A 27,296-nucleotide genomic window follows, 5' to 3' on the forward strand; every position below is an offset into this window, starting at 1 on the left:
TCCTTTTACCATCCGCGGGTACGTGCCTCACGCGGCCGGATCCAGGCAAAAATGTAGGCCACGGCTTACTAGGTGGTGGTCTGCGCCCTACTAGGCCATGGGGCATAGTCGGGTTCGGCCGTTGGGGGGTGTAGCCCAAGTGCATGTAGGTGAAGCCCCCAGTCTTCCTTTGGGCATCTGCCAGGCTGAGGATCCGGTCAATTGCGGGTGGGCCCCCAAAAAAATTTAGGCTGAGGCTTGCGGCCTGCTGGGCCATATGGTCAGCTTGGCACCTCCCTTGGACCGGGTGGTGCTGTCAGGGCATTTCATTTTTAATGAGTCTTGCGCCATTATTTTGTGGGGCATTAGCAAAGGATACCCTGCCTGCGCGTACACGTCATGTCGTGCTGCCCCCTTTATAAGGGGGCTTTGTCCTATTATGACCTCTTTGGAGGGCGACCCCTTTGTTTTTTGCAGGGTCTAATAGGGGGTCCATTTGTGGACCCTTGGCCAGCGTCCCTTTTGCGGGATCGCAGTTGGCGGCCTCCCCTTATTGGTATGTTTTCGGGATGAGCTCAGTATATAGCAACACTACTGGGTCTGCGTCTACGCACCCTGAGTGCTCAGTTAGTGAGGATGATTCCTCTTCTCCTCTATCTGCACTTAGGCGCTGGTGGATGCACTGTTTGTGTCAGTGCGTGAAACTTTAAAAATGGAGGTTGTGTCAGAGGCACCAATTCCTTTTGGCACCCATACGCCCTCCAAAGCGATGGGGGTGTTCCTCTTTCTGCTTACCTTGCCAACATTGTCACAAACAGTGGGGTGGTCCAAAACGCAGTGGTTGCTAGGCGTTTTTTGTTTGCGGTATCCTTATGAGGCTTTACTGCGTAAAAGGTGGACGGTCTCACCTGTAGTGGACTCGCCGGTTTCCAGGTCAAATTGAGTTACCTTTATCCCGGTTGAGGAGTCCCCGACCTTTACAGGTCCAGCTAATAAGATGGCGGATGCTCTGGCCCACCATATGTGCACTGTGACTGGTTCCGCAATTTGGCCAGTTATTACTATTGCCCTGGTGTCACAAACTCTGACCGAGTGGGCTAAGCTTTTACGCCGGGACCTGGAGGGAGAATGGCTTCCCCCTGTCTTTGTGGAGCTGGCGGACTGGTTGGTCCAGGAGCTACAGTTTGTTCATCCTTGCTCCATCTCAGTGGATTAGATCTTAACCTTACTTCTACGGGTGGGGGCGGTTGAACAAAAACCATCAAGGGCCAGGTATTGGGTTTTGAGCATCTTTTTCTAACGACCTTTGGCCACACACTCCCTGGTGCTTACCTTTTTTCTTCAGGGTGTTCGACATTTGGTTCCTTCAGTGCGGGCTCCCTTGCTGCCCTGGAATCGTAATGTGGTACTTTCAGCTCTACTGAAGCTTCTCTTTGAAAAAATTTGGGAGGTTTCCCTGCTTACGTTGCCCCAGAAGGTTGGTGGCTATCACCTCTGTATGCAGGGTGTCGGAACTGACGGCGTTATCTTGTCATTCACCTTATGGTGCTTCACAAGGATAAGTTGATGCTTTGCCTCTGTACATCATTCCTCCCTAAGGTTGTCCCTGACTGTCATTTGAATGAAGATTTTGTGTTGCCTTCCCTGTGTCCCAGGCCTAAACATCTGAAGGAAATTGCCTTGCATGTCTTGGATGTGGTCCGGGCAATTGGGGTGTACCTGGCAGCTACGGAGTCTTTTAGGAAATCAGACTCCCTATTTGCGCTCATGGACAGACCTCACAAAGGTTTCTCTCCTTTTTTTACTACCATTTCCAGATGGATCACACAGACAGTGGTTCAGATCTATTACATCAGGGGTTAGGTTCCTTCTTTCCCTGTTTAGGCGCACTCTACTAGGGCGCTTAGTGTCTCCTGTGCTTTCCATCTTCAAGCGTCTACCTCGTTGTCGTTGCACACTTTTACAAAGTTTTTTTGTGAAGTGGTTGTGTTGGCATCTGCGTATGCTTCTTTTGGCTGCAAGGTTTTGCTGGCTGCTGTTTAGAGTACCTGATTCTCTTTGAGGGTGTATTGTTTTTCAGTTGAGCTCCAGTTGTTTATGGTTGAGCTCTGTTACCTGGTTGGCTGTGGTTAGCCTTGAGAATTTTAACACTGCTTTGGGACGTCACATTGGTTAACAAAATCAGGAGCTGTGTCTGTCAATGAACGAAAGAGAAAATGGGATTTTTGACTTACCGTAAAATCAATTTCTCTGATGTTCATTGACGGACACAGCACCAACCCCTCTGGAGTTGGCTTTCTTCTGACACTGCTTGTAACAAAACTGAGTGCCTATAGCTGAGAGTGAGTGTATACCCCCTGGGACTGCCCATAGACGTAGTCAAGCTTTTTGCTGCCTAGTGTCCTACTCCTGTAAAAGGCAGTATAAACCAATGGTTAAGTATAATCAGGAGCTGTGTCCGTCAATGTACATAAGAGAAATTGATTTAACGGTAAGTCAAAAATCTCATTTTTTTTTTCTTCATACCAAAAGTTATACTTCTACATTTCTTTGTTAAGAATAACACAAATCAGTGTATATTATTTGGTCTGTGTGAAAGTTAAGACTAAAACCCATATCATGATCTGTGATGTGTTGTGTCCAGGGGACACAGCCATCACAGGATCGCTACGCTGTGTGGCCACATGTTCTGACACGTCTAGTCAGAACGGCGCTAGTCCCACCTGGTTTTTTATGCACAGTTGCTGAGTGGGAAGTGGTTAAAAAGATCCTTCAGAACCAACCGAAGAATAAACCCTGCCATTATTTACCCTAGCTCCCAGTGGGAATCTTTTGCCAAGTTGATGACCTGTAGCACTTTCAATCCCAATTGTGGCAACAGCAACATATCAGCACTAAGTCCTAAATTGCGGAAAAATACAGAACTGTCACCTGTGCACCTGCAGGTACATCATCAGCCCAGGAGGCATCTTTTAGTGCACTGGAAAATGCATCCTTTATTCATGTCTGCAGAATAGACTACAAAACACGGGAGCCTAGCTCAGTAACCCCTGAGGTTTTCGAAGGTACAGTGCACACAAAAATGTTTGGTACATTATCCAACTGAGACCTTGCAGTCGCTGCCTGTGTGATCCACCGATTTTTCCAAAGGAGTCTTGCGACTAGGGTAACCAATTTTAATCTAGGTGTGTGTGTAACTATGCAACTATGTAACTGTGTGTGTGTTACAGATATAAGATATTTCAATATGATGTAATTATTGCATTGCTGATTCTCTTTCAGGCTACGTAGCTGAACAGTTTTTAAATGGCACAGCCACACAGCTGACTTTCCACGGGCTAAGTGAGCTTACTTCAACCATTCAGGAGGGAGAGCTATGTGTATTCTTCAGGAACAATCATTTTAGCACTATGACCAAATATAAGGTGGGACTTTTTATATTGTTTTATTTCAATGGATATGGTCTAACAAGTTAAATGTGCACTTCAAGGGAAACTATTTGGGTCAATTCTATTTATTAGTTTTTTTTTGTTTAAAAACTCTTAATACATGACAAAAGCTTTCAAGAGCATTATGAGTTATCTAAAGATTTACAAAGAAAGAGGCTAAACAAAGTTACCTCATCTATGTATATCATTAGAAGAAGAGATGTGATGTCAGACTTTACTGGTACCAAGAGAAGAATGGCCACATCTAAATGTTTATTACAAAAAATTAAAAATGACATTCATAAAAACAAGAAAGAATGCTCTCATTGAAAAACATTCACCAAGTGATGCAACAATCAATATATCTTTGCTAAATATTACAAGAGGTCAACACGTTTTGCATTTAATCGCATCATCAGGACCATGGTAACTTGGCAGCAAAGAGATGTATCCTATATAACATAAAAAGCATAGTATTCAATCTGTTTGTACATTTCACAGAGCAACATGCTACGTCACTACATTGACTTACACATCACCCTAAGAGCCTCCGCAAAGATGGTGGAATGACTTGCGATAAAAAAAGGATGTCTCAAATGGTGCAGAAGTGTGGTATATATTTAGGCATGAACAAAAACGGCCCTTTATAAAATAGGAAGAACGTATTACAAAACTAATTTATAACTGAACCAAGTGTAGTATGATAAGTGCTCCAGCCCATTGGCCACTTACTTGACTGCAGAGTGGCATAGAAAATATGGTACATCAAATATACCCGGGTCCCAATAATAAGTCAATCCTCAATGGAAAAATAAATAAACCTGAGGAACCACTATTCAGAAAAAATAAATAAATACCAAACCATCATAGACATAACCCAAATATACAAATAGTCTTCAAAATGGACATATTTACCCGTAACTATATAGTATAAGCTCCAACTTATCAAGAGGGAATCGGGGGAATGCGGTAAATATAGTTTAACAGTAAAGACATTTTCTCTATTGTTCATTGACGGACACCGTTCTCTCTGATTTATATCAGTAGGGTAATACTGCCCCCTACAGAAGTAGGACACTAGGCAGAAAAAAGTTCTGGCTACGCCTCTGGGCAGTCCCAGGAGGTACACCCTCTCTCTTCCTGCATAGGATTCCAGTTTTAATCTGCCTAGTCAGGAGTAAGGACCTCGTTTCTTGATGGGATCTTTGGTCCTGGCATAGAAGTAATTATTTTTTTATGTACATTTTTTTAGCTAGTCATTTTTTCTCCGAATCGTTTTTCCTGTGAGATCTTTTAGCAATTATGCCGGGCTGGGCGACAGACTGGACCCCCATATCCAGTGGTCACCCCAGTTTGGCCATCCAGCGCGTGCAGGCCTTAGCTCCGCGCTGGGTCGGCCGCGACATGGTCCCCCTGGACGGGGACTGGCCCCGCGAATTAAACGTCTCACCAGGAGCACACAACAGGGTCTAGGCTGATGTCGCAGCGTTCCTTTTTGGCCGACAGCCCCCCTACTCCGGTGGCGTGGGGTCCTGTCATGAGATGGCGCCCTGGTATGGTGAGTAAACGTCCCCCCCCCCCTTCCCTGGCAGATGTTGGGGTGGACGAGGGCCCTCTCTCTGGGATGGTCGGACCCTCACACTCCAGGGTTCCCTCTGTCCTGTTGTGACCTTCCTCCTCTCCCCCACCACCCGACCCCCCTTTCTCCCCCGCCCACGTGGGAGACTGTTTGGGCCTACCTGAGGCTGGGGCCTAGTGTGCAGGCCGCATGGGGGGTCGGGGGAGTGCGCTGTCCGCGGCGCTCGACCGATCCTTCGGGGGGAGGGCTTTGGTGGGGTTTTCTGCTATGGATGGTGTGGATGGGCATTTGGGGGTGGTCCCCCTGTGGGTCCCGAGTCCCGCGCGGGGCCGCCATTTTGTTGTAGCCTCTGTCTGCTTCTATGGTGGCGGCCATCTTGGTACACCCGTTTTCGGGCATTTTGCGGTAGATTTTTTTGCTGTGGAGGCCGGTGGGTGTGCCTGGAGGACAGTGTGTCATGAGGGTGGTCTCTCCCTCTCTGTGGGGGTCTGTTAGCATGCGCCTGACCTCCGGGGGGTGCTGTAGCGCTGTGGGGCTGCTTTAAAAAAAATATCATTTTTTTTTTAAAGTTGCTGGCGGGTTCCTCAGGTTCAGTAAGGACCCTGCAGGCCATTTGTTCCCATCTGACCCCCTCACAGAGGCCTCAGGGCCTTCCAGATCTCCACTATCCGTCCTATGCCTTTTCGTCAGTTCAGGAAGCATTTGGGCCCGGGTGAAGGTGGTAGGTGCGCTGAGACGTTTCTCCGCCTACCCCTGCTTCATCTGATGTCTCGGAGTCTGAGTCTGGCTCAGCCACCGCAGACGTTGGGCCTCCCTGCCGGGTCTGTTGCCTCGCACCATGTCTCCTTGGATGATGAGGATGACATTTCTACTTCCCCTGCCATGACAGGCGCTGATGGATGCACTGGCAAGCTGCCTACCTTCACATCCTGTCATGTTCGGGACACCTACACGTTCTCTGTTTTTTGCCATGGGGAAGGATCTCTATCGGTTTGTGGTGTTGCCCTTGGGTCTCGCTTATGCTACTAGGGTCTTCACAAAGGTGTGGCTCCGGTCCTGGTGCTGTTGCGGCAGCAGGGCGTATCGGTCCGGGGTTCCTGGCCGATCTGCTTTTCCATGTGGAGTCTCCTACTCTGGCGGAGTTCAGGTGGGTTCTGAAACTTCAGAAGTCATCCATGGTCCCTTCCATGAGACTGGACTATCTGGGCCTGACTTTGGACTCGCCCTCAGTCAGGGTGTTTTCTCCCTCTGGGGAAAAAACTCTTGGAACTTTAGACTGCGGTTCATGTCCTGCACATGGTCCTCCCTTCGGACCTGTATGCGAGTTCTGGGACTGATGGTGCCGTCTTTCGAGACAGTCCCTTTCGCTCAGTCCCTCTCTGGGATCCCCCAGAAGGCGATCCTTCTCAAATCCAAACTCTCTGGACTTTTGGATCCGGCTGAGCTGGCTGACCAGGGAGTCTTGAGTTGGAATCCTTCCTCCCCTTTTTCCTGAACACTTATCACCGCGGATGCAAGCCTGTCTGGGTGGGAAGGAGTCCTCGGCAGGTTCTCTGCTTCGGTAGTATGGTCCCTAGAGGATCCAGGTTACCGATCAATGTCCTGGGGCTGAGAGCGATCCGTCTTTGCCTGGCTCACTGGATGGGGCACCTGCAGCTGCCAGGTCCATGTTCAATCGACTACGCCATGACCGTGGCTTATGTCATTCTCCAAGGGGGCACCAAAGGGTGTCCTTGCGGCCTCGGATGTGTCAATTCTTCGTTGGGCAGTGTGCCTTGTTCCAGCACTTCCGCTGTTCCCTTTTAAGGTGTGGAAACCTTGGGGGGCGGATTGCCTCAGTCGACAGGCCTTGGATGCAGGGGAATGGTCCCTTTATCCGGAGGTGTTTCTGCAGTTGTGTCTTCGTTGGGGGCACTCCAGACGTGGACCTGTTGGCGTTGCATCTACAGGATTGTGCTGCGGTTTGTGGCCCGCTCCCGGGACCCTCTGGCGGGTGCAATGGTGGCATCATGGGTTCTGTCATGGGCAAGAACATTCGCTAGGTTCAACTTGAACGATGCCGTGGAATTTAGCATGGTCACCTGCCGCCGGCATGGTCGTGTGTGCATGCTCACGGATGGACCTAGGTCAGTCTCAGCTGCCGTTTGGCTTTCCTCCTCCCAAGTTGCTGCCAAGAAGGATCAAAGCAGAAGGGATTCCGGTCTTTCTCGTGGCTCCAAATGGGCCTCGCCGAGCTTGGTACGCCGGCCTGGTTCGGCTGGCCGCAGACGCTCCTTGGAGAATTCCTCTCGGGGAGGAGTTATTGTCTCCAAGGCACATCTCCCGTCCGACTTTGCGGTCACTGACTTTGCTGACTTGGCTGTTGAATGCCAGGTGCTGAAGGACGGAGGTTTGGCTGCTTCAGTGATTCCCACCCTGCTTGAAATGTGGGAAGTGACTTCTAGGGTGATTTTTCCCCTCGCTCTTACTTGGTGGCCCGGATCTTGGCTTCCAATGGGGAGTTGATCACAATTTGGCCTTGAGTTTTGTCAAGGTTCGGGTTTCGGTTTTGGCAAATTTCTTCCGGAGACAGTTGGCCGCCTGTGCCCTGGTGCGTGACTTCTTCCAGGGGGTGCGACACTTGGTGCTTCCGGTGCGACCTCCGTCACCCACTGGGGACCTTGATATGGTGCAGTCGGTTCTTTAGACCCTCTGTCTGCCAGTATTCAAAGGTATCCCCTGCCTACCTTATAACAGAAGGTGGCCTTCTTGGTTGCTGTCACTCTGCGTGCTGGTGTCTGCACTGGCGACATTGTCCTTTCGTTCTCCCTATATGTTGATCATGGGGCCAAGTAGTACTTCGTCTGGATCAGTCCTTCCCTCCGAAGGTGGTTTCTGGTGTCACTTGCACGGGGACATTGTATTCCCATCTTGTGTCCTGAGCCCTCACATCCTAAGGAATGTGCATTGCTTACTCTGTTTAGAGTGCGGGCACTCAAGGTGTACTTGGCGACTACTGAGTCTTTTCGTGTCAGGCTCGCTCTCTGTATTATGAACCGTGAACGGGACTGCCTGCGTCTGCTGCGTCTATTCCCAGATGGATCGGACAGGTGGTGGTGCAGGTCTATTCAATTAAGGGTGAGGAGGTCCTTCCCTGTTACAGTGCGCTCTACTCAGGCACCTAGTGCTTCCTGGGCTTTTCCCCTGGTAGGCATCTGTGCTCCAGGTTGCAAGTCAGCTACCTGGTAGTCTGTTCACACCTTTACCACGTTTTATAAGGTGGATGTGCTGGCATCTGCAGATGCCTCTTTTCGGCCGCAAGGTTTAATTGCTGGCTGCTGTTTGGAGGGCTTTTGGCCTTCCTTGAGTGTGTCTACTGTTTGTTTTCAGGTGGGCCTCATCTTTTGTGCTGATGAGTCCTCTGTTGCCTGGTCGGCTATGTTTGGCCTTGGGGACTTGTTCTTTTCTGCTGTTCCCACCCCTCATTTTATGGCACTGCTTTGGGACGTCCCTACTGATATTAATCAGAAAGAACTGCGTCCGTCAATGAACGATATAGAAAATTGGATTTTTGACTTGCCGTAAAATCCTTTTCTCTTAAGTTCATTGACGGACGCAGTACCCACCACTCTATCTTGAGCTGGTTTGGTGTTACTTTTCTGACACTGCTTTGATACAAAACTGGCATCCTATGCAGGAAGAGAGAGGGTTTACCCCCTGGGATTGCCCATAGGCATAGCCAGAACTTTTTTCTGCCTAGTGTCCCACTCTTGTAGGGGGCAGTATTACCGTACTGATATGAATCAGAGAGAACTGCGTCCGTCAATGAACTTAAGAGAAAAGGATTTTACGGTAAGTCAAAAATCCAGTTGTTTCCATATCCCAGCATAAGAGTATAAGGTACACCAAAGGACAGATTTTAACAACCAACCAGGAAAGGGGGATAAGCACCATATGAAAGTTGGTATCTCGCCAGATAAGAAAAGAGCAAATGTCACTAGAGAATCTCCAATGATAATCCTCCACCATCAACAGGCTAACAGGTAATGTCTGTCCTGTTTTATACCTGTTTTTGGCGCCAAAAGACATGACGTCTTTTGAAAATGACATCACGCTCATGAATCATTCCAATATGTTACAATAGATCAATCATTAAAAACAGTGTGTGGTGTGTTCCTATTTTATATAGGGCCATTTTTGTTCATGCCTAAATATATACCACACTTCTGCACCGTTGCAGATATCCTTTTTGCATCGCAAGTCATTCCACCATCTTTGCTGAGGCTCTCGGGGTGATGTGCAGTGGTGGCTGGTGCTCAAAATTTTAGGGGGCGCAAACAGAAAAATGTAATAGGCATTGCTTCGCGGCAAAAAAACGCGGTAAAAAAAATTGCGTGACTTTGAGGTCACCCAAGTGTGAAAGGGGCCTTCAGTAATCAAAGTACAGTGCCTTGAAAAGGTATTCATCTCTTACAACTGTTCAGCAGCTCAGTTCATTATCTGCAGTCACTAAGTGTCGGTTCATACATATATGCGATGCGGGAACCTGCGAATTCGCTGCAGGTTCCTGCATCGCACTTGACTCCCAGGCAGTTCACACTGCCATATGCCAATCACTGGGGGTGTCAATACAAAGTTAATGACACCCCCAGATTAGTTTGTATATCGCAGTGTGAACTGTCAATTCGGACATAAATCGGATCGCATAGGTGTGAACACCCATGCGATTCGATTCTGGTGAGGACCAAAAAAAGGATCCTGTGTGACTTTGGTCTGTATAGCTGAATTCGCAATGCACAGACATTGCATGTGATTTGCAGAGCAGTACGCTCCGAATCACATGCGATGTCTGTCATCGCATATGTGTGAACCGGCTCTTAAGGTGGCTGTGAAATAGATGATTCTCTTTTATTTCATTCCTACTACAGCCACCTTAAACGACTGCAGATAATGAACTGAGCTGCTGAACTGTTGGAAGAGATAACAAGTAATCTGGGATGGGAAGGGTGTCAGGCAGACAGTCAGAGACTGCAGGCATGGTGGCACAGGAGACAGTCAGAGACTGCAGGCATGGTGGCACAGGAGACAGTCGGAGACTGCAGGCATGGTGGCACAGGAGACAGTCAGACTGGAGAGATGGTGGCACAGGAGACAGTCAGAGACTGCAGGCATGGTGGCACAGGAGACAGTCAGAGACTGCAGACATGGTGGCACAGGAGATAGTCAGAGACTGGAGAGATGGTACAGTAAATCAGTAAATGACCAGAGACTGCAGACATGGTGCAGGTACTGTGGAGATGGATGCTTCCCCCCCCTCCCCCCTTTACATCTCTGTAGAGGGGGAGATGTAGCAGATCAGTGTACACAGCTCTAGGACCTGGGCGAACATGTCCTCCCTCTAGAATATTACTGTTCATTGTGATCCCTGTTCCCTCCCCCTCCTCTGTGTGCAGTTATGGCCAGACTTCTCTGTTAACACACAGATCCCCTCATACTCACAGCCAGTCAGCTTAGCAGTGTCCCAGTCCAGACAGCAAGTTCTCTCACTCAGCTACGGCGTCCTCCTGTGTAGCAGTAGCAGGGAGACAATGGAAAGACGTCTGGGCGGGCTCAGGCAGGAAGCAGACAGCGACGCCCAAGCACCGCCCCTATGATATCCACTCACAGGACGGCATCCAATCACAGGACGGCAATCGGAGTGGGAGTGTTCGGGGCGCATCACTCTGCGCCCCTAGGACACTCTAAAGAGCCGCCAATCAGCTTACCAAAAACAGGCACATGATGGGAAAATCTCCACCCCTCTCCATAGCAGCAATGTGTCCAGCGACCCGTTGCATTAAAGGTACACTTTGTTTTTTTTTTAATGCTGATGCTACGGTGACTAGCCTGGGTGGGCGGCGCCCCTGCGCCCCCTATTGACCAGCCGCCACTGGTGATGGGTTAGGAGATATTTATCTCTTTGAATAAGCTTTTTTTCTACAGGGAATGACATCTCAACATGTAAAAATGGGCGGAAAGCTTGGCTTGTTGACTAAAAAAAAAAGTATAAAATTGTTACACGCTGTATTTTATATTTAACTGACAAAAGAAAATCTATTTTCTTTATTATCCATTGAGCAACACGGGCATTATTACGCTGTCCAGTTAAGCTTCCCCCTACTTGAGAAATGGACACAAAAAATCCATTGGCTGGCACAGCATCGTGCCTTAGTTTTTGCTAGTGTTCTTCAGCTTCTTCCTTCGGCTCTGAAAAATGTCTGGATAAATTTCTACTACCAATAGATTCATGCTGGATATGTAAAAATCTGGAAGTTTCTCCAGTCAGCCATCGATGCTTGTAGATTAATGTTGGATACAGGTTTTCACAGTTTCCATACTGGTGTTCTCCCTGTGAGGTCCCTGTACTCTTAGTGATGAGGATTTCATATCTGAGGTCAGACCAGCATCGTCTGAGGATTATTGTATGTTGGGGACCAGAGCTGAGACATGTTTTGAGCATGTGCAGTTACTTTGGCCATGCTAGGGATTCACCATGTACTGTGGCTATCTTCTGTGCAGCATTCTGGAGAGAACTGCAGTAACAAACTATCTGTTTCCTATTAACACAAAATTACACTATTCTGGTCAGGCCAGAGTTTCTGGGGGTTTCTGGCTGAGTACCAGGACAAGAAATGTGGAAGTTTTCCTGATACTTTCTCTAGAAAAAAATTTGTTGTGTATTTATCACACATCTTGGCTATTCAAGTCAGACCAAGATCAAGTCTTAGAAAGGGATTCCTGGATGAGTATTGGGATTAGAGATGTGGCAGTTTTTCTGACCCCAATCTTTCTATTCTTTCTGTTGTGATTGACTAGCATGGCTACTTTGTGGACGCTCGCTGCTGTATGAAGTGGGCTGTATGGTAGAAAAGAATAAACTCTTATTTTGGAGCCTTCCTATTTTCTCCTATATGATTGTATCCTGTCTTATTCTCTCTGATGTAGTGAATTGGATCCCTCCTTTTTGTTAGGATTTGAGACTGACCACTACTTAGGCAGCCAACCACTGTGTCTGCTCAACTGCCATTTTAATTCTCCTGAAGTTTTTCTATTTTCTACTGTAGACCTCCGACACAGTAACATAATATGGAGGTGGTTGAGCTCTGTGTGGCACATGGACATTTTGAATCTCCTTCCTTATCCTCTCTTACAGTAGAAATGTGTGCAGGCCCATGAGCGGGCTGCTAGGCAGTCCATGTATGTGAGTCATGTGCATCAGAATGTGAGCTTGCATGGGACAAGACTGCTTTGTCCTTTCTGCAGTGCTTACTATTTTTAGGGCCATTGCAGGTGAGGCAGTGTTCTGGTCCTCTCTTTCCCTGATTGTTTATTATGTTGGTAATATGTGTTTAATATTCTAAAGAATATCAGCCCAGTCAGTTAGGTGTATTTCTATATGCATTTACTCTGACTTCAAAAAATATAAAAACCCTAGGACCGTTACTATATTGAGCCATATGTGGGATTGTAATGGTTAAACTGCATTCAGCAGTATTTTAGCACTTTTCTACCACTTTATTTGCACCAGCTTTGGAGATGTATCTTTATGTGAAATGCACACTCCTGTTTGGTATTATAAATGTTTCAATGTAAAGGGGTTGTACTACCAATACTTACATGTTTCATGAATTACCTTGGGAGTGCTGTGTTGCTGGCCAAACAGTTGACTTTTTATTTTTCTATACTTTGTATTGAACTGTCAATAATTTACAGGTAATAAAGCAGTGGAACAGAATAGTACATAATCCCTATGTTGCGCATAAAATAACATAAGTAAAAAGCCACATAAGACTATCGTTTAGGACAATGGGATAGTTATTAATTCGTTATAGCATCCAGAATGTGTACTAGACATAGTGTTCCCAGAGATCTTTCATTTTGGGACTGGGATTAGGGAAATTTTTTTTTAAACTGGTTGTAAACCTCAAACGTTAAATAAGAACAAACCAGATCTCTCTAGTGTGCACTTTTTTTAATTAAGAGCACTAATGGCTTGTTTCCACTGAGCTTTCTGGTACGGTTCGGTACGGTACGCTATTTATGCCGTTTCCATTGTGAATGGTACCCTAATTCCGAACCGTACCGTACCACTTTTTTGGGACCCTTTCTTTGGGGTACCAAGCACATTAGTACCATACCAACAGGGTGGAGCTACACTCTGCAGAACCTTGATTGGTTGACAGAGAATCGTCTATCACAGCTTTCCTGCTACACCACGCCTATCATGAAAGGGTACTATTGGCAGTGGAAATGCAAGGTGTACCGTTCCGAACCATACCGTACTGAACCGAACCATACCGTACCACTCAGTGGAAATGGGGCATAAGTGTCATTCCTGTCTGCTGCATCATTCCTCTTCTATCAGCATGAAACATTTCTGACAAGTTTTCCTGACCCCAAAAGAAAAAAGGCGAAGGGAGGTAGCTCCAGCTGATTGTCAGACTCCGCTCTTTTCCTGTGTGCTGTGTGAAGGGGGTGTGTTCCTTCCCTTCAATCAGTTCTCAGAGCTCCCCTCACTGAGCTCTGCAGAGTATAACTTTAGCTCTCTGCCCTCTTTTTTCTGAATGCTCAGAAAGCTTTAAATTCTGAAGGTTGAATTGCTGTAGAGAAGTGAGGGCTGCATATAAAGAGGTACAATTTATGTAGGACGATTTGTTTCATCTCTGTGTATCACCTGAGGCCAGTCAATTCACTGGGTATATGTAATGGTTTACAACCACTTTAAGGGAGCAAGACAACTCCAGTGGTAGGCAGACAGGAAATGGAAAATAAACCGTATCTAGGTAAGATCAGTTGAGAGAACAAGGAGAGAACAGGCAGTAGAGTGAGGGAGAGTAAGGAATGAGGAGGGAAAGAGTAAGAAAAAAAAAAGGGGGGGGAGGTGAGTGGGATTATTTTGGTAGGGGGAAGTTATAGAAAATGAGTGGGAAGGTTCTCAATGGAAATGATGTTCAGTGGCGAGAGTCTCAAGGTTAAGATTGTAAGAAAGGTGGGGGCAAAGGCTGCCAGTAAGAAGTGTGTAATCCAGGGCTCCCAAATTTTTGTTCAATACGTTTTTTTTTTTTTATTATTATTATTTTCAAAAAAGTTATCAAAATTATGTTTAAAAGAGAAGTATGGGAATGTTTTTTTATTTTAGAATCATACTTTACCCAGGTGGATCCAGCATCAGTTTGATGCTGCATCTGTCCCCTGCCCACTCTAAAGCTGAGAACAGAGCATTCAAACACCGCAGATCGCTTGGTTCTCAGAGCTCCCTGAGCAGAGAGCTGGTGACTGTCAGTCACCGCTTTCTGCTTTGCCCCTCCAGCACTCACTGGAGCGCTGTGCAGGGGGCGGGGGTGGGAGCGGCTGCCTCAGGCTCTCAACAGCCCGCTGAGAGGCTGAGCCAAGTGCCAGTCCAGTCATGTGGGCAGATCTCAGCCATATGGTTGCAATTTTTTCTGAGCCTGGACTGGCTCTGTGATGTGAGCTGACAGCAGGCTTCTGCACAGGAGAAGTACAGCCAAACGAGCTTTGACTATACCTCTCTTTTAAACAAACTTGACCGTTACAGAAGGAAAAAAAAATCATTTAGACAACCGAGTCGTTTAAAAGTGATACAACAAAGCATTGGCCATTAAAAACACAAAAAGACCAGGGTTGTAAACAGCAAAAACAGAACATGCACCTCTCACTTCCACCCTCTACTGGTGTAAAGATACTAGATTAAAAGAGGGTGGACCTCCTGGCACCTACAAATTCTTCCAAGCAGAAGCCAGAGTACCTGATATATGCAGAGGGAGAACTGTATAGCCTCTTTATCCAAGCGAGAAAGCGTGTACCAAATCCCAATTTTTGCAAAATAAAATGTAACTAATTCCAACTGAGAGAATCAAAAGCCTATCTTATGTCAGAAGAAGGAAACATCACTGGACATGGTCTTTGACTATATGTAAAAGAAGTGAGACCTTTTATAGGTTATCACTTGCTTGAAATAAGTCCAGCCAGCATCAAAGGTAACTCTGGCAGCTAGGATTTTGGCCAGCAGTTTGGCATCTGAATAAATAGCCCAGGAGGTGAGGTCCGTTAAGGTTTAGGAATCATACAGAAAGTGGACTGTAAAGAGTCATGACCGAAAGAGGACCCTGTCCTGAATTCGCTGACCAGTCACGTAAGATGCAGTGTGAGAAGATCCCTGAATAGTAAGCTGCCATGAAACCATCAGGTCCTGGTTTCTTGGAAGGTTCTAACAATGTCATCGTATGTTGTACTTTGTGCAAAGATATTTCTACATCTATAGATTGGATGCGAAGAATCTGATAGTTTAAGAAGAGTAAGGTCCGCAGTAGCACGGTCTCAATCTAGGGGACCTATTCCTGTAGAGGGCTTGCAAACATTCCTGGAAGATATCAGAATGTCAGCCAGGTTGGTCATAATGTTACCTCTGGAAGTACGTAGCTGGATTGACATTCAAGATACCCTAATATGATTGAGTCTATTGGCCAAAAATGATGCTGAGTCCAACGGATTTGTTGGTCCACAACATATGTAAGGAAAAGGTTCAGTTCAGTTTTTAAATGAAACAAACAAGCCCTGTGAGCGTGCGTCGGATCAGCCTGAAAAGGCTGAGAGGCTTTAGAGAGGTTGGTTTCCAGCTGCCTAATGTGAGCTTCTCAATTTTGAGGCCAATTGGATCAGTTTGCCACAAATGGTAGGTTTGTAAGCCTCCCAAACTTTTACAAACTAACCAATTTGACTGTTTGTTTAGTTCAAAATATTGCCTCAAAGGGTCCTATCCAACCCTATCCATAGTCTAGTCTGAGGGAAGTAGAGAGCAATATTCCCAATGCACACATTCCTGAATATGGCTGAAGGGTGAGTGGGTGCTGAACCGACCACTGGCAGGAAACCAGAAGGACTTCAAGGCAAGAGATATGTCACCAGCACACCAAGGAACTCCAAAAAATGGTCCAATGCTTTATTGAATGATCATATCACAGCAGAAAACTATGACGTTTTAGAGCCCTGCAGGACCCCCTTCAACAGGCATGTGGGTCCGAGAGAGGGATGTCTCTTAGGGACCACGTCACACCAGTTCTAGTAGGCAATGTGAAATTAAACCTTAAACCCATTGCATCATGATCAAACCATAAAATGGGGGAAATTAAGGGGTTATTTACCTGGGGTAGGAGGGTACGGTATGCAAGAATGTGAACTATATAGGAGAACATATTGTGAGGATTGGAGTAAAATATAGAGGATTTAGTGGAAAGATATTTTTCCCGTCACACATCCACAAGGTTGTACTGAGATAAGGGGCCTGCATCGGGCCATTATATGTGCCATATGTAATGTGAGAGAAGAAAAATGTTTAAAAGTTTTTAAATGTGTCCTCAAGACAGAATAGGATAAGAAAAAAAAAAGGGGGGGGGGTGAACTTAAATTAAGTTATGTTAAGAGGGAGCTGTCAGTATATTCATATATGAGAAAAAAAGGAAATCTAAAAGCCTGACTGATTTCAACTTCAATAGTACACTCTGATCTGAAAGGTGTATAGAAATCTGCTTTATTAAACACAATTATTTAGACCAGTGTTTCTCAACCTTTTTCAGTTAAGGCATCCTTTAAAAGTAGGGAAAGTCACGAGGCACCCCATTCTAGAATGTAAAAAACGATTCTAATAGCTTTACACAATGCAGCAACATCCACAAGTAGGACACCCAACTTACAAGGTGATTTTTTTTTTTTTTCTTCCGAAGCAAATACTCTTTTGCACACTGGCACTGACTAGTTTTCCAATGTTTCTCTTCTCCCTCAATTTCTCTCCATCAGTCAGCTAATGTCATCCCAGTGCTGAGGGAGATGGGCAGAGGAGGGTCAAACAAGGATGCTTTTGAGGCAACATCTTCCTTATCAACTGATGGCATCATTGGTTGTTAGGATGCCAGTGTCTAGAAATTCGTAATGGTACATAATGAAAACCGGTGGTTTTGTTAAACTAAAAGGTAGGCTGCATCTACCTGCTGGCTTGCATACATTTTAGACATTTTGTCAAGGCACCCTGGTTGAAAAAGGCTGATCTAGACAATACAAAACCCACTATCTATCTCATAAAAGCAAAATTGGCCAATTATTTAAAAACACCTAACCATGCCAGCTACAGGGAAGTTGTGTAAACAAAAACCTCTCCAAAAAACAAGCCTCGGTTCACACTATGGTGACACAACTTCGGGGGGCGACTTAACGAAGTCGCCGCGCACCGCGACTTTGGCGCGGCTTGCACCGACTTCACATAATGGAAGTCAATGCAAGTCGCTCCGACTTCGCCCCAAAAGTAGTGCAGGAACCTTTTTCCAAGTCGGAGCGACTTGAGTCGCTCCTATTAGAACGGTTCCAATTGCACAGAATGGAGCACGACTTGTCAGGCGACCAAGTCGCCTGACAAGTCGGAACAGTGTGAATCGGCACTAAGGGGGAGGAAGAGAAAAATATTAGCACATATATATGGATGTATGTGCCACAGTAGAGGGTACAATATGTGTTAACAAAATCAAAAATTGTGTGATATTGCCTCCTCCATATTATAGGATAATGATATATAGCTTTTGGCTGAATGTTGCAGAAAGTTCCTTAAAGAGGAATTCTGAGGTAGAATATGTTCTAGAGCTAATTTAAAGTTGAATGTTGGACAAAGTCCATCTAGAGACCTCATGGATATGCAGAAAAATCCAAACCACTTGTGGACAATGTCGCCCCCGTGTGGCCAACACTGTTTGGGCCGCGGTGTGGGATCTACCCAGCTGAGGGTGATACAGTTGGCCACTGCATGTGGTTAATGAACTGTGAAAACCATAAGGGTATCCTATGGGGATCAGTCCTTATGTATCCAGCTTGAAATGAGAGTGAAATGTTGGCCTATACGGTAAGCATCAAGTACCATTGGGAAACTCATTTAGCAAGGCATCTGCTGTCCTCCCTTGATTGGCAAATGAATGACAGGAGACTTTTCCAACCTTGTGATATGTGGTTTATCATTGCCCAGTGTGGAAGCCATCAGTGTGATTTGAAAAGAAACCAAAAGCCATTCAACACTCAAGTAAAGGAAGTGTACTTAGCCATCCATAAGGATCTTGAAAAGTCCAAGCTGTATTTGTGGCAATAAAGGTGTATCAGTCCATATTCTAGATGAAGTCAGTCCCTTAAAGGAATAGAGGTAGGGGAGGAGGTATCCCAAAAGCTGGCTGCATTGGAACAACCTGGAAGCCTGACCGGTTTTGGCGGACATGCCTTCTGCTTCAGAGGCAATATCACACAATTTTTTATGTTAACACATGTTCTAAAACTTCTCTGCAGCTGCCATGGGTATGTGTTTTTTAACAATTGGCCAATAATGCTTTTATGAGATAGATAGTGGGTTTTGTATTGTCTAGATAATTGTGTTTATTAAAGCTGATTTCTATACATATGTAATGTGAGAATTGAAGATTGAGCCCACAAGAACTATGTACCTGCCCTCAGGGTTAGCAATTTGCTACATGAGAAATGGACCCAGTTACGAAAAGCTATTAGTACTCCTTGCTGTTATTTGCAGAGGCTGTGTAAAATTGAGGGTTAGGAAGCTGTGACAGGAGACCAGGATAAACTACTGGTTGTGTCCCGGATGGGAGATATTTTGTCCCAGATTCAAACAGTATACAGTTTTTCTTTTTGTGCAGCGTGGGTCACTGAGGGGTTAACAAGCCCAGCTGAAGCAGGTCTGAGTACTCTGGGCTGTTTTTATTGTGTTTTTTTAGTGTTATTTTGTGATTTTGATGCCTGTACTTTGTGGACACTGACTTTATTAAGAAACAGCGCTTGTGTTTACCAAGATCCTGCTGCCTGCTGTACTATTTAACCATACTGTGGACTCATCAACGGAGTCACGCACAACCCACTGTTGAGCTAATTAATCACAAAGCATGTAAGCACTTTTGGACTGAGCTCCACTGAAAATGGGTCTCCTGTAAGCAAGCCACATCAGATTGGTGAGACTGAAAAGAGTGGAAAGCTTTCACTCATTTTTTAAATTGGTGAGTTTAGAGTCCAGGACACTATATAATCGGTGTGCAACAAAAAAAGGAAAGAAAATGGGGGAAAAAAGGGGTAAGGCGGGGAGGTTGGAGGGTTGAGGGAGGGCTAAGGGAAAAAGAGGAAGAGGAAGGGGGGGGGGTGAAGGGTCAAAGAGAGAGGGTGGGACAAAAAATTAGGCTGTTCAAATGTACTTTGGAAATCCGAAAGGTCCAAGTTAAGGGAGATAAAAGGAATAGGATGTGTAGTGATTCACTACTTAATTTTCACCACTCAGGTACCTGACGACGGTCAGGATCACTGGAGGTGAGTATGGGGGTAACATGAGAAACCACCAGTTGCATAACTGAAAGAGCAGGAAGTTACCAGCTTACAAGAGAGACACATATTTGATTGAAAAAGAACTGATCAACAATGTGCCCAACAGACTAAATCCGGTTTTACCAACTATGATGAGCCATTCATTTTACAGTAAGCAGAAAACAAAAAGGTGTCCCCCTTTTGGATGTGGAGATGCCCCTCAAAAAAAGGACTTAGAGATGTTAGGTCCCAACATGCCTGAAGGGATGGGAAGCAAGTAGAGCCACTGCCACCCAGGGGATGCAAAGTAGAGATATAATCTCTAGAGATAGAGATAGATCCGCTGATGAAGCCCTGCCCACTGGGGGCGTAACGCGTATGGAGGGAGAAGTTGATGACATCACCCACCGTTCAGCACGGAGAACTTTGTATGGATCAGCTGTAATACCTCGCACTGGGCACAGTGCTTGATTCGGTAATTTTAACCATTTGTATTAATAAAGTGTCTCATAATTACATTACACACTATGTGCAGTATTTTATGTTTTTATGGTGACGGACTGGATTGCCATGGAATGAGGATCCCAGGTCATCTACAGTGCTACAGCAGTGATTGTCTTACACTATTGGTCTCTAGGACTCTGCATGTCTGCCCATTTGTTAACACGGGCTTGTCTGGAGGTGAGATGCTAGTTTGACTGGTGGAGGATTCACTGAGTGGATTACACCTATTGGATTTATCCTCTGCATGAGCACCTGTTCACCTTGGGACTCTCATTTAATTTTATGCAGTTATTGCTTTTGGTTAGGACTATATGTTATTAGTTTTATTCAGCGCTGCACTGTGATTTTATAGAGATATAATATACTATGTAAAAATATGTGGGCCAAAAGGAGCTTCTCCACATTTAAAGCTGAAAACCTTGGTTTCGCTTCATTCATCAACACAACGCTCCATAAATCATAGCTACTGGGTTATATTGCCTCCTCCAGGAGTAGGACTAGTCAGAACAAAAAACACCTGGCAATGCCCATAGGCCATCCTCAGCTTGGTATATAACCTCCCCCCGCTCTAGGTAATACGTTTTAATCTGCCTAGTCAGGATAAGGACCTAGGCTCCCAGCTGGGATCTCTGGTCCTAGCAATTTTTTCTCCTTCCTTACATCTTTTTTGTTTTTTATCTCGAGAGATCTACAATCAACTGCCAGGCTGGACGACGGGCTGGATAATCTTGACCCAGTGGTCCATCCAGCCCAGCGAGCAGGTGCAGACCACAGCTATGCGCAAGGTCAGCCGCACAGTCAGTGCAAAACTACTAGAAAAAAAACTAGACAGTGGATTGGAGTCAGTGGAGTACTGCTGCAGTAGTGTGCCACTCACTGCTGCAATCATTTTAAATCACTACTGCAGTAGTGCAGCGACTACTGAATCCTCCAATCCACTCACTGTCTAGCTGTTTGTTGTTGTCTAGCTTTTTTTCTAACAGTTTAATTTGCACTGACTGCAGTAGTGATTAAAATTAATGCAATGTGTGCACTACTGCAGCAGTAGTCCACTGACTCCTCCAATCCACTGTCTAGCTGTTTGTTGTTGTCTAGCTTTTTTTTCTAGCAGTTTATTTGCACTGACTGCAGTGTTAAAAATGTTAGTAAACAAACATTAACACGTTCAGTAACAGATTTGTGACGAAAATTGTATTTATTTTGCAAAACTTTAAATGTTCAAAATATCTTCCCATATCGGCTGTTACCGATATGCAATGGCCAAAATATTGTTATCGGCAACGAAAAACAATATCGGTCGATCACTAGTTCTGGGATAGTGTGTGCCCTGCCCTGTTTGTCTGGAGGGGGTCCCAGGTGCATGCCCTACTGTTTGCAGTGTGGGTATAGTGCAGGGGGGTGTAACGCTCCTGCGTTTTCTGAAACAAGATGGATTTGCAGCTGCAGAAAAACTCCACTCAGCAGTCATGTAGAGATACGTTGAAATACCAATTCCAACTCCCAAGACTCATCACTGTGGTCTGTCTGATTCAGCATACAAATATACACACTCAATAAGATGTTCCTGAAGTGATAGATGTATATAGCAGTATAGTGGTGATGAGCTGAAGAGACAGGTATGAACAGTGTCAATAGGTGAACAGCACTTGAGAGAAATGTTCATGAGAGTATAGATGGTAACAGGTAGGATGTAGATAGGTTAGCAATCATGTATGGTAGTAGGTGGTAGGATAGCAGATGACATACAGGAGAGACTAACCCAGTGCAAGGATAGATGTTAGTAGGCTCAAGAGCTAGCAATCTAAATAATAGTGCAGATGATAGTAACAGTCCTTAATATGCAGAGCTAGATAGTGTAAGCTTAGTAGGAAGGTTATGGAGGATTCCCCTGCGGGGTACTTATCACTAATAGCAAGCAGTAGTAGAGAGGTTCGGTATGAGCGAGTGATCCGGTAGCGGGATACAGGGATCAGTAACGAGGTTCTGACAGCGAGGTACGCTTGTAAGCATATGAGCTTCAAGGCAGGTTGAACGAACATGTGAGTGAGAACGCCGGCGGTTGAAATAGCCGCTCTGCGGCGCTCAGTGATGACAGCATCGGTCTTAAAGTTGTATGCGCACCTACCAGAAGAGAATGGTGGGACGCATACACTGAACTGGAAAGTGGAATAAGGGTACCAGAACATTACAGTACCCCCCCCTTAAGGCCGGCTCCGGAAGGCCTCTAGAACTGGTTTTTCCGGGTATTTCGCGTGAAAATTGCGAATCAGCCTAGGGGCATGTATATCAGAGGTATCCAGCCAGGTGTCGTCTTGGGGCCCATAGTTCTTCCATCGTACTAGATATTGGAGTCTTCTTCTGTGGATACGAGAATCCAGAATCTCCTTTATCTCATATTCTTCTCCGCCTTCAACTTGTACAGGAGGTGGAGGTGGGATGGTAGGCCTTATTCCTTGGTCAGGAACATGGGGCTTCAGTAGCGACACATGGAAGATGGGATGTATCTTGAGGTCTGTTGGTAATGTGAGCTGTACTGCAGCTTTTCCAATAAGTTTCCTGATTGGGAAGGGTCCCAAGAATAGAGGCCCAAGCTTTTTGCTAGGGATCTTTAATCTTAAGTTTTTTGTTGATAGCCAAACGAGGTCCCCAATAGCATACTGAGGAGAAGGTCTTCTACGAAGGTCATAGTACTTTTTTTGTTGACTATGAGCGTGTGAGATGGTAGTATTAAGTAAACCCAGAGAGTCTTTTATTTGGGTAAGATAGTCTGTGGCTACTGGGTTACTTGATGGAAGGATGCGTGGTGGAAGAATAGTGGGATGAAACCCATAGTTCAAGTAGAACGGACTCTGTTTGGTCGTACTGTGGGTTGCGTTGTTGTAGGCAAATTCTGCCAGAGGGAGGAGATCCACCCAATCATCCTGTAGGTATGATGTGTAGCAACGTAAATATTGTTCGAAGCACTGGTTGACTCTTTCAGTCTGTCCGTTGGTCTGAGGATGGTAGGGAGAAGTGAGCTTTCGCTCAATTCGTAGTATGTGACATAGTTCTTGCCAAAACTTGGAGATGAATTGTGATCCACGGTCAGACAAAAGAGTTTTTGGAATTCCATGTAACTTAAAGACATGTTTCATCAGTAGTTCCGCTGTTTGTTTGGACGAAGGTAGTCTGCGAATAGCAACGAAATGTGCCATCTTTGTCAGATGGTCCACTGACACTAAAATGGTATTAAATCCTTTGGAAGGTGGTAGTTCTACTATAAAGTCCAAGGACACAACTTCCCATGGAGTCTGGGGTATTGGTAGACTGCATAGTAGACCGGATGGTTTTGTAGTGTCAATTTTGGACCTGGCACAGACGTTGCATGAAGAGACAAATTTTTGTATAGATGTCTTCATATCAGGCCACCAAAACTGCCTGGTAAGCAAATTAAGGGTCTTTGTCATACCCATATGTCCTGCCATAGGCACATCATGTGACAATTCCAAGATCTTGGTGCGCATAGTAGGGGGTATGTAGAGTTTGTCGTTGTAGTAGAGGAAGCCTTCTGCATCAGCACTTAGCTGTGGTGGAGGTGAATCCAAACCTATACTGTGCAGAATCTCTTCCTTCAAGGAATGGACAACCCCAATAATACGCTTGTAGGGTATTATAGGAACGGAAGGGATTTCGGAGCAATTATCTTCAGTTAATCGTGATAGCGCATCCGCTTTTTTATTCTTGTCTGCAGGTGTGTAGGTCACTAGGAAGTTAAATCTTAGGAAGAATAGTGACCATCGTACCTGCCGGTGGGAGAGGGTTTTGTTAGTCTGAAGATATTGAAGATTTTTATGATCTATATATATGAGTATTGGTAATCGGGTGCCTTCAAGTAGATGTCGCCAATTCTCCAGAGCCAGTTTTATAGCAAGCAGTTCCTTTTCACCCACTGGGTAATTCACCTCTGGGCTGCTTAGAGATTTAGAGAAGAAGGCGACTGGATGGAGTGGTGAAGTATTCGTTGGTCGTTGGGAGAGTACTGCTCCTACTGCCATATTTGACGCATCTACTTCCAGAATGTATTGGAGGGATGGGTCTGGATGGCGTAGTATGGGAGCAGAGGTAAAGCTTGTTTTTAACAAGCGAAAAGCTTCATTTGCTTCATCTGACCATTTAAATGGTTTCTTAATACTTGTGAGTTGTGTGAGAGGTCTCACAATGGCAGAGAAGTTCTTGATGAACTTCCTATAGAAGTTTGAAAATCCAAGGAATCGCTGTAGTGCTTTGCGGGTGGTTGGTATAGGCCAATCCTGAATACAGGATATCTTACTCATATCCATCTTGATTCCTGTTTTGGATATGATGTATCCTAGGAATAATACTTCTTCTTTATGAAATAAGCATTTTTTTAGTTTCACGTATAGATTGTGTGTGAGTAATCTGGATAACACAAGTCTTACATGTTTTATATGTTCAGACAAGGATCGTGAATAAATAAGTATATCGTCCAGATATACCACAACACGGACATCAAGTAAGTCTCTAAAGATATCGTTTATGAATCGTTGGAAGGCTGCGGGAGCGTTACATAGCCCAAATGGCATTACAAGATATTCGAACAATCCGTATCTGGTTCTGAATGCTGTCTTCCACTCATCTCCATCACGGATTCGGATTAGATTGTATGCCCCTTTCAGGTCCAATTTTGAAAAGTAGGTAGCTCCACGCACTTGTTCAATGAGTTCAGGGATAAGCGGCAAAGGATAGCGATCTTTTACTGTAATGGCGTTCAATTGCCTATAATGGATAATAGGCCTGAGACTTGAGTCTTTATTGCGGACAAAAAAAAGTCCTGCAGCTGTGGAAGAAGTGGAAGGTCTAATAAAACCTTTTGTCAAATTCTCATCCAAGTATTCCTTGAGATGGGAAGGTTCATCCTGCGAAAGAGGATAAACATGACCAAAAGGCAATTTACTATTTGGGAGTAGATCAATAGTGCAATCATAATCCCTATGGGGAGGCAGTACTTGAGCATTTTTCTCAAGAAAAACTTCGGACAGATCCTGATAGCATAGTGGTGCAATCTCATCTGACACCACAGACAGGATCTTTCCATAAGACGGGAGGTTACACGTACTCTCGCAATAGTAAGAGAGGAAGGTTAGGGTCCGCTTCTTCCAATCTATGGTTGGTTGATGTGTGTGTAACCAGGGAAGTCCCAAAACAATGGGAAAGTGGGGCGAAGATAATAGGTCGAAGGTAGTGGTCTCCGTATGAGACTCGTTAGTGGTGACTAGGAGTGCTTGTGTCTGATTAGTGATTGGGCCAGAAGATAACGGAATACCGTTAATAAGACTCACAGAGACAGGCTTAGTTTTTGAAATAATAGGTACTTTATTTAAAGTAGCAAAACGTATATCGATATAATTTCCGCAAGATCCTGTGTCGATCATGGCCTTAGTGGTAATCCTAGTCTGGTCCCACTGCAATGTCAAACGAACAAACAGATAAGGATTAGTAAATGAAGTTGTCAATCCCCCTAGGAGGACATTTGAACACTCACCCTCTTTTTTGCGGACAAGGGGACAGACGCTTATCATGTGATCCGGGGATGCGCAGTACAAGCAAAGATTACTGGATCGTCTCCTGGCTCTTTCAGTAGTTGATAAAGGTGGGCGTATGGTTCCTACCTCCATAGGAGTAGGGTCAACGGCCGAAATCCGAGAAGGACTGGACAATGGCATTCCCATTTTTTCAGCCTTTCTTTCTCGCAGCCTCCTGTCTATGTTGATACTGAGTTGTATCAAAGCATTCAGGGTGTCCGGTAAATCCGCTCGGGCGAGCTCGTCTTTAACGGCTTCTGATAGGCCGAGTCTAAATTGAGTTCTCAGAGATGTATCATTCCACCCTGAATCAAGGGTCCATCTTTTGAACTCTGCTACAAAGTCTTCTACAGGTCTCCTACCTTGTTTCAAGGACCTCAATTGAATATCGGCAGTACTCTGCCTATTGGGGTCATCATATAGACTAGCGAGTTCGGCTAGGAATAAAGCATAGGAGTTGAGAAGCTGATCATTTTTCTCAAAGAGAGAGTCTGCCCAGGCCCGTGGATCACCCGTTAGGTATGAAATAATAGTACAGACTTTGATATGATCAGTAAGGTAGGTACGCGGTTTTAGCAAGAAAAGTAACTGACAGGCGTTTTTGAATTCACTAAATTTTTTTGCGATCACCTGCAAACACTAGAGGAGGATTTATTTTGGGTTCAGGGGGCTGAGCAGCGGCAAGTTGTGATAGACGGGTTACCTGCTGCTTCAGAGCCTGATTGTCTTCTTTTAATTCAGTAAGAGAGTGTATTAACGCAGTCACTTGTTGTTTTAATTGTGTCACTTGAGTGGGTAAATCTGCTGAATCCATTTTAGGTTTGTTCAATCTGTAACGCTCCTGCGTTTTCTGAAACAAGATGGATTTGCAGCTGCAGAAAAACTCCACTCAGCAGTCATGTAGAGATACGTTGAAATACCAATTCCAACTCCCAAGACTCATCACTGTGGTCTGTCTGATTCAGCATACAAATATACACACTCAATAAGATGTTCCTGGAGTGATAGATGTATATAGCAGTATAGTGGTGATGAGCTGAAGAGACAGGTATGAACAGTGTCAATAGGTGAACAGCACTTGAGAGAAATGTTCATGAGAGTATAGATGGTAACAGGTAGGATGTAGATAGGTTAGCAATCATGTATGGTAGTAGGTGGTAGGATAGCAGATGACATACAGGAGAGACTAACCCAGTGCAAGGATAGATGTTAGTAGGCTCAAGAGCTAGCAATCTAAATAATAGTGCAGATGATAGTAACAGTCCTTAATATGCAGAGCTAGATAGTGTAAGCTTAGTAGGAAGGTTATGGAGGATTCCCCTGCGGGGTACTTATCACTAATAGCAAGCAGTAGTAGAGAGGTTCGGTATGAGCGAGTGATCCGGTAGCGGGATACAGGGATCAGTAGCGAGGTTCCGACAGCGAGGTACGCTTGTAAGCATATGAGCTTCAAGGCAGGTTGAACGAACATGTGAGTGAGAACGCCGGCGGTTGAAATAGCCGCTCTGCGGCGCTCAGTGATGACAGCATCGGTCTTAAAGGTGTATGCGCACCTACTAGAAGAGAATGGTGGGACGCATACACTGAATTGGAAAGTGGAATAAGGGTACCAGAGGTACCAGAACATTACAGGGGGTCCCAATGCAGAGACCAGTGCAGAGTGTGCAGTAGAGTCTCCCCTAACATGTATCCTACCTTTTGGGGGTTCCCCTTGCAGAGGGTACAGCATTGCAGAGGGCACAGGGAATATCCTGGCAGCATGCTTCAACGTTTGTAGCTGATGGCCATTTTCCCTTAGTCTGGCAGGTCTCTGGTTGGCAGCCTTGTTTGTGTAGCCAGATGATGTCAGGGGGACCA

General features: G+C 45.3%; 1 protein-coding gene across 1 annotated transcript in view; it reads left to right on the forward strand.

Moving 5' to 3' along the window:
* MINDY2 (MINDY lysine 48 deubiquitinase 2) overlaps positions 1 to 27,296 on the forward strand; it is a 187,086-nt gene that overhangs the window by 68,525 nt on the left and 91,265 nt on the right. Inside the window, exon 5 of the mRNA XM_082257052.1 lies at positions 3,262 to 3,404. Within this exon, the coding sequence (XP_082113178.1) occupies positions 3,262 to 3,404 (143 nt within the window). The remainder of the gene's footprint in view (positions 1 to 3,261; positions 3,405 to 27,296) is intronic.

This window comes from Pelophylax lessonae (assembly GCF_965119305.1).
Source record: "Pelophylax lessonae genome assembly, chromosome: 4".
Classification (NCBI taxonomy): domain Eukaryota; kingdom Metazoa; phylum Chordata; class Amphibia; order Anura; family Ranidae; genus Pelophylax; species Pelophylax lessonae.